Genomic DNA, 12,642 nt, shown 5'->3' on the forward strand with positions numbered 1-12,642 from the left:
TCAGTCATTCATTCACCAAAATTTATTAAGCCCCTGCTCTGTGACAGGCACCATTCTAGGCACATAGGATTCATTCATGAAGCTAGACAGAAACAATTTCTGCTTACATGCTGCATGACCTCTCTCTCTCTCTCACACACACACACACACACACACACAGATGATATCAGCCAATAATAGTAAAACAGGATGGTGTGACCCAGAGTGGCTGGGTGGTGGTTTGGATAGGTATCTCGATGGTACCACACCTCGGCTGAGACCTGAATTAGGAGTCACCTAAGGAACAGGAGGAAGGGCATTCCAGGCAGAGGGTACAGGACCCTGTGGTCTTTCTCAGAAAGAGCAGCCACTGTGAGGAGTGTGGTGGAGGAGGGGAGGGGGGCGCAGGTGGAGATGGCTGCAGCTAAGTCCAGCACTGACCCTGCACTTCCAGCCTGGCCACAGTTAATGCTCTGTCTCTTCTTTTCCCACAGACGACTTCGCAGAGGAGGAGGAGGTGCATTCCTTCGGTTACAAGCGGTTTGGTGAGTTCTGACAAAGCTCTGTTCCTTCCTTGTGCGCGATCTGGGATGTGGTAATGTGACCACGACTGGGCCTCAGACACACACAAATGTGTGTGGCTCAGAGGCCCGATTTTGGTTGGAAATTGAGTTTCTGTATCATAAGTGAAGGATTTCTCACAAAATCTGAGGTAACAGGATGGGAGTTGTGCCCGGGCATGGGGAAGGCTCCGGAGCTTGGGGGTTTCGCCGAGTACAGAACAGATGACTTAACCGTTAAAACACGGTGGGAAAGGTAAATCTGTGGAAATATATGGCACTGCTCTGTGTTGATGCTTAGGAAACATCGCTTCTTTTTTCTCTCAGGCCCTGTGCACATGATGTAGTCAATGCAGTGACGTGAGAGGAAGACTCTTTCCCAACTAGACACAAGTGCTCCATGTGGGCTGAACAGGGGCAGCAGAGATATCTTCATCCTCAGTCCTGGCCCATGAATGTTACTTAATAAGCAGCAAGTGCTTTGCAGATGTGATTAAGTTTAGAGCTTGAGAAGGGGTGGTTATTGTGGTGTCCATACAAGAGGGAGGGAGAGGAAGGTTTGACCACAGAGAGAAGAAGGCCATGTGGCAGTGGAAGCAGAGGTTGGGGTGCTGTGCTCTGCAGTGGAGGAAGGGGCCGCAAGCCAAGGCATCTAGGCGGCCCTTAGAAGCTGAAAAAGGCAAGGAAAAAGAGGTTCTGTTCACAGCACTCCAGTGGGGCTGCAGCCCCTCCAGCATCTTGGTCTCAGCCAACTTCGGCTCCTCTCAGACTTCTGGCCTCTCAAACCATAAGAGGAGAAATCTGGGTTGTTTTAAGCCACTGTGTTGGTGGTGATCTGTCACAGCAGCTACCTGGAACTAATGCCCACTCCTCTGCCCCCTTGGCTGTGGCACACGGGTGCTGTTCTATCTTTGACCAGATCTCTGCTGCCTGGCCTCGAATCTGCCAGTGAAAATATTACAAAGTTCCAAAGACAGATCAAGAGCACTGAGGCTTTTCTGTCCTGCTTGTTTCTGTGCCTTGATGGGGGGAAATGAAGAAGCATCGAGGAGAAAAGAATGAGTGAGTGAGTGAGTGAGTGAGTGAGTGTGTGTGTGTGTGTGTGTGTGTCTGAGAGAGAAAATATGAAGGAGAGTAAATCTACTTCCCGTAGATTTACTAAAAAAAAAAAAAAATCCTGGCGGGACTCTGATTAAAGTTAACATCCCCCAGCTGCTCTGGCTCCCTCATTGCTTTAGCATTTTTCCTTCTGGATGCACACTTCTGCATTTCTTTCTGGGAAAAAAACAAAAAACAAAAAGAGGGCTTAAAAGTGGGACTTCAGGGGCATGGAACCCACGGCCCCTCTGTTCATTGGCTGCCAGAGAGGCTTATGTCCAACACGCTCTCCCCTCCCCCACACCACTGTTCTTTAACTGCGTGATTACACGTTTGTGGATTGACACCCTGTGCGGCTCTGCTTTTCCATCATGGGTTTGCTGAAGGTGGTCGTAGGAGTGAAGAGGAAACCACACAGTATAAAGGAAAGAAAAAACAAAACAAAAATTAAAACACAGAAATAAAGAGGAAGATCAAACTTATAAAAAATAAGGCAGAAGAAATGCCGATGTGCCTATGAGTTGTGGAGATCAGTTGTTTTCAAATCTGTAGCAATGGGAAGAACCAAAAGCAAAGGTTTTGGACCTGCTGTAGAGCACAGAGAACCCTACCTGGTATTCCGTGATAATTGTGGCAAGAGCATCTGAAAGAGAAGGGATGTGTGTACATGTATGACTGGAAAAAAAAAAAAAAGAGTGACCTTGAGAGAAATTTTATTCAGAATTTCATGACCCTGGAACTAGCTTGATGGGTGGGGATTTGGTGGAAAACATGAAAACGTAGTAACTTGCTGAGAGAATTTAATTTACGGTGGTGAAGTTATGTGTGCAAACCGCAAACTGGACTCAGAGGAGAGACAGGATAACAATGTGCAAAGAGCGCAGAACCAGAGACGAGGAGTAATGCCAAGGAGCATGAGCAGAAGAGGGAGATGAAGTTACGATGGAAACTTGGGACTGGGGGCGGGGGCGGGGATTCTCGGGTTCAGCTTTTAGGCACAGTGATGGATATCCAGCATGGGGGCAGAGTAGAATTTGGGGAGTGCAAGAGCCTTTGAGAAGATTTATTAGCCTTTATCAGATAAGGAAGGTGAGACTCAGATTAAGTCCTTGCTCAAGCACGTTAATTGCAGCTGAGGTGGGGATGCTCACTCGCAGGCTAGTGTTCTTTTAAGGAAGATCTGGGAATGAGGTTGAGGTGACTGCTCAACTCCTGTGTCCTTCAAGGGCCCCTGTAGTTCTGGAACCTGAAAGTGGGCTGGCCACCCAATTTTGCCCCCTGCCCAGGGAGGCCTCGTCACTTTCACAGGGCCAAGGACTCTGGACCTGGTTTTACAGAAGATAAATGGGTTTTTAGTTCCTAAGAAGTGGCCAAGGCTGGTCTGTTGAAAGCAGCAGGACCCAAGAACCCATTCCTTCAGGTATGATTCAATTTTGGCCATTAAAGGAAGACAGGCAGTCAGGTAGGCCTGGCTCCTATATACTCTTGTGACTTGGGACCAGTCACTTCCACTCTGGGGACCTCAGAGGCTGCATCTGCCCTGTGGGCAGAGTGATGCAGGCCCTGGTAGTAAGTCTGCCTCACGGGCCTTTGGACACCAAGGAGCAGGTGGACAGGTGCCTCGAAGGAGCAGCACTATAAAAACAAGGCTGAGCTCCCACTTGCCTGAATGTTATCACTTCCTGGTGCTGTTATCACTCTGGACGTTTGGGCCCAGCTACTGCCGAATATCAAAATGTGACAGGTCTAAAGGGAGATGTAAAGATGAACACGGTAATATCATTATTGGCTTTTATTTTTGCCAAAAAGACTGGATAACGTGTAGAGGCTAGTTATTGTTTAACTTTAGGTATGTCTTGTTTGTGCAAATGCAGTGCTCACAACCAGAATTTAGACTGCAGATGAACCAGGGATTACTTAATTGCAGGCCAAGGGGGCTACTGTTTTAGCAAATTGTTACCTGGTGGCTGGTTTCCAAAGTTATTCATATGTAGTTATTCAGAAACATTCGCTACCTAAAGCTAAGGCTTGTTTACATAGTAGTACTTGTGCTTTTTCAAATTCAGTACAATATTACAATAAAGAGCAAAATGGGTGATCATCTCCAGTTATCTAGAGCGTGATGGTATTATTTTAGGCTATTTATCCCTTGTCTATTCAAGAATTTTTGTTATCGAATTTTGGGTTCAACCAATTCTGTTTTTCTTCAGTCTCTCTCTCTCTATTTTGCTTTTTAGCCTCTTTTCCAAAGTTCTGGGCAGGTGTCTGGAGAAGATATAGGGTTAAACTTGATAAGTTTGCCTCTTACCTGTTCCTCTGACAAAAACTCCAGTGAGGGGAAATTTTGAAATGTTAATGAAGTGAGCATTTTCAAATTTTCATCAGGTCTGTGGGGCAGCATTCCGGGCCTCAGTACTCAGAGCTCATTAACCTAGGATGTAAATATAGTTACAGTTTGGCATAGCATTCTCTGGAACATGAGGTACCAGATATTAAGTTTTATTTTCTATGGGTAGAATATGGTATATGCTACAGTGATATCTTTTTCAGGAGACAGCTACTGTTTTCTTCCAAAATATCACCATGGCTCTAGCATCCTTTATGGTCATACTTAACAGAAAGATTAAGTATGAAGGAGTTCCCATCATGGCTCAGCAATTAACCAATCTGACTAGCATCCATACATGAGGGTGTATGTTCGATCCCTAGCCTTGCTCACTGGGTTAGGGAGCCAGCGTTGCCGTGAGCTGTGGTGTAGGTTGAAGACGTGGCTGGGATCCTGTGTTGCATAGATCAGCAGCTACAACTCCAATTCGACCCCTAGCCATATGCTGTGGGTGTGGCCCTAAAGAGCAAAAAAAAAAAAAAAGAAGGGTTAAGTATGGAAAGAGAATTAGTTCATATTCTAAGTACAAATATGAATTTTTAAAGTTTGGAATTTGTGATAAGTTGATCAAAAATAAGTCTGGAACCTTCTGATTAGTCATATGATTAACATGAGTGCATTCAAGCTTAAAAAAAATTTTGGAGTTCCCGTCATGGCTCAGTGGTTAAAGAACCTGACTAGTATCCATGAGGATGCAGGTTCTATCCCTGGCCCCGCTCAGAGGGTTAAGGATCCAGCTCGGTGGGTTAATGATCCAGCATTGCAGTGCACTGTGGTGTAGGTCACAGACGTGGCTTGGATCTGGTGTTGCTGTGGCTGTGGTGTAGGCCAGCAGCTACAGCTCTGATTCAACCCCTAGCCTGGGAACCTCCATATGCCGTGGATGCAGCCCTAAAAAGAGAAGAGACAAAAAAAATTTTTTTTGTATTAAAATGATAGAGTAGGAGGAATAAGGAATGTCATTTCAGTTCCAGGGGATAAGTGCCCTACAGTTCCATAGAAGCGGAGAAGAGTGGGGAGAGGGGTGAGTTCCAGATCCCACTTTTCAACCCAGTAGAGATGCTCACCACAATCCAGCTCACATCTGTCTTCTATCACTTTCATCTTCCCCAAGGATGTGCTAAGGTAGTTTTCCTTCACCGTGACTCCATGAGGCCAACAGGCCAGATGCCATCTTTCCTACTCGATGCCTTCTTGTCATTTTTCCTGGGGAGTGGGGTGGGGGGGTGGGGAGTGAGGGTGGGGCATGGTGCACTGGCTGGGTGTGTGGGTGCTGGGACCACGTGGGTAGGGTTGGACCCAAGTTCCAACACTCACCGACTGTGTAACCTTGGGCATATGATCATCCAAAGCTGTAAAATCTTTTTCCTCCCTTGGAAAGCCTAGGTCAACTCCACAGGGTTGTTGTGGAATTAAATGTGCTGCCAGGTTGGCACTGTGCCTGGTACACCTGACTGTCCCGTACATGTTGACCATTATCCTGTTACTAGGTTCCTTCTTGAACCTTTCGGTCTTGCTGCTTGAACATGGTACTGGGGTGTAGTAGGCCCCTGGAGCTTTCTGATGTTCCACAGCCTCATGGATTCTGGCTCTATCACAGCCCCTGCTTTTATGCTAAAAGCTGGGGAGGGCAAGAAGTCTTGGGGACAGTGGCTCCCTGCCTCAGCACTCTGGTGGCCAGTGTGGGAGCCCAGTGGCAACTACTACCCTGGATGTCCTAGGCCCTCCCTCTGGAACCTGCTTTGCCCCTTTTCTGTGCCAGGATAAGTGGGGGGGGGGACAAGATTGACTTTGTTTCATTGGTTGCATTGTGTCCTCTGGTGTTATCTTTGCAGCACAACCTGGTATTGATAATAGGATGTTCGGAGTTGGAATGATGGAGCAGTAAGACATATGTGGTTCTGCCAGTGAAAATCATGGGTAGACTGAAGGGCTGACAATGAGCAACTGGGGGCAGCTGGAAACATTTGTTGTTTGTGTTTGACAAACAAGGCTTTGACAAAAGTGCTTCCTTGGGGCTCAATAACTATGAGAGAAAAAGATCTCGAAAATTGCAAAGTGAAGTAGTGTAGTAACAAAAAGTACCAGGAAGCACATTCAATGGTGTAGAACTCAAGTCCTTTGTAAAAGCTCAGTGGAAAAATTCTAAGAGAACTATTGAAAAATTACTTAGGGGTTAGAGTCCAAAAAGCCTCACCAGAGGCCTTTTCCTAAGTGTTATTTCCTCAGTGTTTCCGAAGTAGGTTCTTGAATTTTTTCAGGAAAAAGTGAGTTTTGTTTGCCTGCCCCTTCACAGGCCTCCCTAAACCTATAGTTTTATACAGGCTGGGCTCTTTTCCCTTTCCTCCCTTGGACAAAACTTTGCAGACTAGCAAGAATATTTTTAGGTTTCATTTGCACAGTGCAGGGCCTGTAGAAGCAGCTGGAGAGATGGATGTGGAACAGAACCCAGCGTGCCCCTTACCCTGCTCCTTAGCTCCACCCTCCATGCCCCCCTTCCCAGCCTGTCCCCCAAAGAGATAACATATGAAACTTCAAAACGAAATCATAGGGATGTTTCTTCCCCAAGGTTTTTGAGGAACTGAATGTTGGAAAGTGCAGGGGACTACTTGGGCTTCTGAAAAATAGTGACATAGGTGTGCTAAGCCACATACCCAGAGAGAAACGTCCTCGCTGAGGCGCCGGGTGAATTTCTGCTTTCCATGTAGAGAGGGTTGCAAGAGTTTATCAAGAAGATGCTGGACTGTCTTTGGGAAGCTGCTCAAAATAAACACTTGGCAGCCTCCACTTCTGGTTGTTTGTGCTCAGGGACCAGGCGGCCTGTCTCTCCTCTCCCGGCCTCTTCCCAGAAGCCTGGCTTCATCTTTGGATTTGGGGAAGGCGCCGCTTTGAAGTCACCCACCTCCAGCAACAAAGGAGGGCTCCTTGCATTCCTCTCCCCTAGAGATGGACACCAGCAGGGTTCACCCCTTTCCCGATAAGAATCCCAGGAATTTCTATCATTTCCTGTGGGGAGTGACTAAAGAAGGCTGTCCTTTCAACAGCACCTTTTCCAAACATCTCTAAATGGAAAGGATACAGCACCAGCCAAGGGACTGACCCTGGGCAGACAGATAAGTGAGGATCAGAGGCCAACTTGGGCCCCCGTGGTGCTTCTCTTCAAAGCCATCTGCCCCTCTTAGTGGCAGGGTCTTATGTATGTAGCTTTGCAAATCCTAATGGAGTTGATGTTTCTGATTTTGCAAGAATTGGGGGTCAAATGGCATGTGGAGAAGTAAATGCCAAAGAGCTTCCCTGGGCAAAATCACCTTTCAGGGGATTCTCATATTAGCTTCCCAACCCCTCTCTGTGCTGCTTCCAGTCAAGCAGGCACGGTTCAGACCCGAGATAGGGTTTGCTGGCTGCCGCTTTCTTCTTCTTTTGATTTCATTGGAGTGTCATTGTTTTACAAAGTTGTGTTAGTTTCAGGTGGACAGCAAAGTGAACCAGTTATACAGATACATATATCCATTCCTTTTTCCATTCTTTTCCCGTATCGGTGATTACACAGATTTCCCTGTGCTGCACAGTAGGTCCTTATTAATGTCATTTTCTTTTAAATAACCTGAGAATTCCTCATTTTTTATCATCCGAGATGATGTATACAATCTCCTCCAGCAACAATGTTTGTCCAGATTTCACCTTTTTTCCCCATCAGGAACGTCTCAACAGTTAGTTAGGTCACATCCTCCCTGCCTCATCTTTCTTACTCATCAGTAAAAATTTGTTCACCTCCATATTCCCATGTGATTATGATTTTTGTTCCCCCTATTTTCATGTGAAAGAAACCATTACGCATTTTTTCTTGAATATGTGCGAGGTGGGTTTCCGCCCATGAGTTCACTTCATTCTTCCAGAAATCCTTCAAGGTGGGAATTCCCTGCAAATGAGGAAACCGAGGCTGAGGCACAGCAACATCTGAGTTCAACTCCACTTCAGTCCGGCTGGCTCTTCCTCTTCTCCCCATGGCTGAGACACACACACACAGATGCGTCCGTTCTCAGAATACCCCAGCATTTTGATGGGAAAATACTTGATCATCGATGTATGTGGATTAAGTCAGCAGCTGTTTACACACGGTCTTACATTTCAGAATTTCATCATATGTTGAGCTTGAATACTTGAGCCCTGAAATGTTCAACCGGTTTAAGTCTAATTCTGCCTGCCCTTTTCTGATTTTCATTCACTTACGGATTCTGGAAAGAGGGTGGGGAGGGAGCAGAGAGGGAATCATTTGTTTTTCCTACCATTGGGTTGAAGCTGAATGTAGTTTGCTTTTATTTTTGGAAAAAAATTAAAGAAAAAAAAATCTTTTCGGCCATGTTTCTGTTAGGACAGCCTGAAGACATTAGGTGGTTTCCAATGTTTAATGGTTGGGGGTAGGGTGGGAACGAGTTAGTCCTTTTGGTAGCAGCTCCAGGCAACTTAAAACAGATGAATGCTGGAACTTTCCTTGAAAGATTTGTGTTTTTGTTTGGAGGCGCTCTGAGAAAGGCAAAGATGTCCCAGATTTTGAGGGGAGACCATGACTTTCAGTGAAGTGTGAACTTGAGTGACTTTTTTTCTCTCTCACATCCCCTCTTGGCGCCCTAGGTGTTCAGGACAGTGGCTGGTTAGGCGGCAAGCAAGTGATCCAGCCTCTCCAAATCTCACTTTGCCCATCTGTGAAATGGGACTGGAGGGAACACCTTCTTTGCAGGATATCTGAATCATAAAAATCTATAAATAACATTTTTGTGGGGCCAGGTGTTTGGCAGATGTGTCACTAAACTGCTGACAGCCCTCAGGCCTCTGCTATCTTCTCTTCCCTCCCAGGTCCTGGCACCCGTGGGCTGGCCTGGCCTCTGCCCTCCCTTGGTAAAGCCCATCGGGTCTCCTGTTCTCCCACCTCCTACCCTCCCTCTATTGAAATCTTGCTGCCTTCATGCTTGCATTCTCTGTCCTGCATCACAGTCATACTTTGTCATTCAGGAAATAGCGAAGGAGTCTGTTTTCTTGCAGGTTTTTTTTTTAATTGAAAGGCTTGATGGCCACCAGCAAAGCAGGCATTTTGAGGAAGGTTGTGTGCATTGGGGGTTAACAGCAACTTCCTCAGAGGTGGCATAGCAGCCTCATGGCTGAGGGAATGTCCGCCAGAGCTGGCTACCTGGGCTTAGCGTCCCACTCTGTCACTTGCCGGTGAGATAGCCTCGGACCAGTTAACCAACCAATGCCACAGTGCCTAAAAGATGAGGGCGGGGGGTGAAGGGTGCAGGTAATTAGAGTGTCTGCTTATCGGCGTGTGGCGAGAACTGAAGGAGTTAGAACGCCTTGCACACAGAAAGACCACACAAATGTGTGCCTCATGAAAAGAGACATAAATGGTCATGAGGTGGCTGTGGCAGTTCCGGTGGGCGACAGTCTTGGGTTTCTGTGGCTTTTGGGAAGCAGGGGAACTTTCCCAAAAGGCCTTCTGTAGACTTTCTCTCACATGTCTTTGGCCAACATTTAGTCTGTTCCTAAATCAGTTATGGACAAAGGGAACAGGTTGGCTCTAGTTGGCTTGGGCTAATGGTTTGGGGTGAAATGTATGGTGAGGAATTAATCACTCTTACCACTATTATTATGTATAGGTTAATATCCATAATATAGACTATTATAAATACATAATATAATGAATATGATAACATGTAATGTTATATTTACAATTTAGTGTTAAATTAGATAATGATTAATGCTATAAAAAATCTTTATTAGGAGTTCCCGTTGTGGCTCAGTGGTTAACGAGTCCGACTAGGAACCATGAGGCCGTGAGTTTGATCCCTGGCCTCGCTCAGTGGGTTAAGGATCCGGCATTGCCATGCGCTTTGGTGTGGGTCGCAGACGTGGCTCGGATCCCAGGTTGCTGTGGCTGTGGTGTAGGCCAGCAGCTATAACTCCGATGAGACCCCTAGCCTGGGAATTTCCATAGACCACAGGTGCAGCCCTAGAAATACAAAAAAAAAAAAAAAAAAAAAAGACAAGTAAAAATTTTTCATTAAAGTATAGTTGATTTACAATGTTGTGCCAATTTTCTGCTCTACAGCAAAGTGACTCAGTCATACATGTATATACATTCTTTTTCATAGCATTTTCCATCATGGTCTACCCCAAGAGATTGTATAGAGTTTTGTGCACTGTACAGTAGGACCTTGTTGTTTATACATTCTAAATGTAATAGTTTGCATCTACTACCCCAAAACTCCCCGTCCATCCCGCTCCCTCCCCACCCTCCTCCCCCTTGGCAACAAGTCTGTTCTCTGTGTCTGTGAGTCTGTTTCTGTCTTGTAGGTAAATTCATTTGTGCCATATTTTAGATTCCACTTATAAGTGATGTCATAGGGTATTTGTCTTTTTCCTTCTGACTTACTTTACTTAGTATGAGAGTCTCTAGTTCCATTCATGTTGCTGCAAATGGTGTTGTTTGTTCTTTTTAATAGCTGAGTAGTATTCCATTGTGTACATGTACCATACCTTAATTCATTCATCTGTCGATGGATATTTAGGTTTCCATGTCTTGGCTATTGTGAATAGTGCTGCAATGTACATAGGGGTGCATGTATCTTTTTGAATGAAAGTTTTGTCTGGATATATGCCCAGGGGTGGGATTGCTGGATCATATGGTAGTTCTATATTTAGCTTTCTGAGGACCCTCCATACTGTTTTCCATAGTGATTGTATCAGTTTACATTCCCACCAGGAGTGTAGGAGGGTTCCCTTTTCTCTACAACCTCTCCAGCATTTGTTATGAAACAACTTATGAAAATGGCCATTCTGACCAGTGTAAGGTGGTACCTCATTTATAGTTTAGACTTGTATTTCTCCAATAATTAGTGATGTTGAGTGGAATAATTAGTGATTAATTGTCAAATAACAATATAATTTACTTATAATCTAATCCATTATTATATACTTTGTTCTGCTTATAAAATTATCATGTTTTATATAACATTGAAAAATTCAGTTTATTCGCAAAATAGCCGCAAGTTTCCTGCTATGATTTGGAATTTTGTTGTAAATGGATCTTCCAGGTGCTGAACTCTCTCTCTCACCAAGAGTTCTTCATTTTTGACAGTTTTTATGTATAAAACTTCGAAAGATAAGAGATCAGTGTCATCAAGAAGGGAATGAATAAATGGATGAACAAAAGGTATTTTGTTTTCTTGGGACTTAGTCTTCTCAGTAGTGTTCAGCATATTTGGAAGAAACAATTTTTCTTTCAGAAGAGGAACTTGGGAAAAAAAGAAAAGGAGAAAGTCCCAAATCTCAGTGAATATAACTCTTGCCACAGGAAACGTTGTGAAATTGGTCTTCTGTTCTGAGTCATAACTATAAACGCTTCCTGCTTCTTCTGATATTGCATTTTTATCCTTTTTATACATTTTTGAAAACTGACATTTGGCCCTGATTGAAACAAGCTTCTCTTTTTATATACTAGAGTGTTTTTTTCCTGATTGGTATAAATATTTCCATACACAGATCAATTTCTTTCACACACTGCAGAATATGAAGGATTTTTGGACTTGCTGGGGAAACAGGAGAAAGAACTAGAAGACTGAAAAATTTTTGGCTACATTCTAATTCCAAATACCTAAAGATGCCCTCTATGCACTAATATTTGAAATAACCTTTTTTTTTTTTTTTTGCTAGGGGTCAAATTGGAGCTGCAGTTGCTGGCCTACATCACAGCCACAGCAACACCAGATCCAAGCCACATCCACTACCTACACCACAGCTCTTGGCCGGGCCAGGGATCGAACCCTCATCCTCATGGATACTAGTCGGGTTTGTAACCTGCTGAGCCACAACGGGAACTCCCTGAAATAACCTTTCTAACATGTCCTTCTTGTTCTGTGTAGCAGGAAAAGGTGTATAAGTCAGATCATTGCTGACATTTTAGATTTCGAATCTTCAATCTAAGCTCAAACATTCAAAGCAGTATAAGTGAGAACCATATTCTCTCCCTTTGGGTTTTTTTTTTTTTTTTAAATTTCTAAGAGGAAGTCCTCATGACAGCTTATATAATACTTGTTTGGGGGAATTCCTGTTGTGGTTCAGGGGAAGCAATCTGATTAGCATCACGAGGACTCAGGTTCAATCCCTGGCCTTGCTCAGTGGGTTAAGGATCTGCTGTGGCCGTGAGCTGTGGTGTAGGTCGCAGACATGGCTTGGATCTAGCATTGCTGTGGCTGTGGGGCAGACCTGCAGCTACAGCTCCAATCTGACCCCTAGCCTAGGAACCTCCATTTGCCGTGGCCCTAAAAAGACCACATATGCTGTGGCCCTAAAAAAAACAACAACAGGATACTTGTTTGGTTTCATTTAATGAAGAATGTCCAGATGCATTTGTTGCTCTACCTCAGGTTTTACATAGAAGGCCTACTATTGAGTTCCTTTGGGAAATCATCCAGAGGAAATAGGAGTGCTTTTCACTCTGGTAAGCATTCACTGACTGCCCTCTGTGTGCCGTGAACTGGGGTACAAAGATGAATAAACATGGTCTCTGCCCTTGGCTATTTTATTCATTTATCATCAACATTTCTCATTCATTTTAAAAACATT

At 44.6% G+C, this 12,642-nt stretch overlaps 1 protein-coding gene across 2 annotated transcripts in view; it reads left to right on the plus strand.

Moving 5' to 3' along the window:
• Positions 1 to 12,642, plus strand: part of COLEC12 (collectin subfamily member 12) — a 192,041-nt gene that overhangs the window by 22,125 nt on the left and 157,274 nt on the right. For both annotated transcript variants that reach the window (XM_021096155.1, XM_021096156.1), the window contains exon 2: positions 474 to 524. In XM_021096155.1, the coding sequence (XP_020951814.1) occupies positions 474 to 524 (51 nt within the window). The remainder of the gene's footprint in view (positions 1 to 473; positions 525 to 12,642) is intronic.

Source organism: Sus scrofa, chromosome 6, assembly GCF_000003025.6.
Source record: "Sus scrofa isolate TJ Tabasco breed Duroc chromosome 6, Sscrofa11.1, whole genome shotgun sequence".
Classification (NCBI taxonomy): Eukaryota; Metazoa; Chordata; class Mammalia; order Artiodactyla; family Suidae; genus Sus; species Sus scrofa.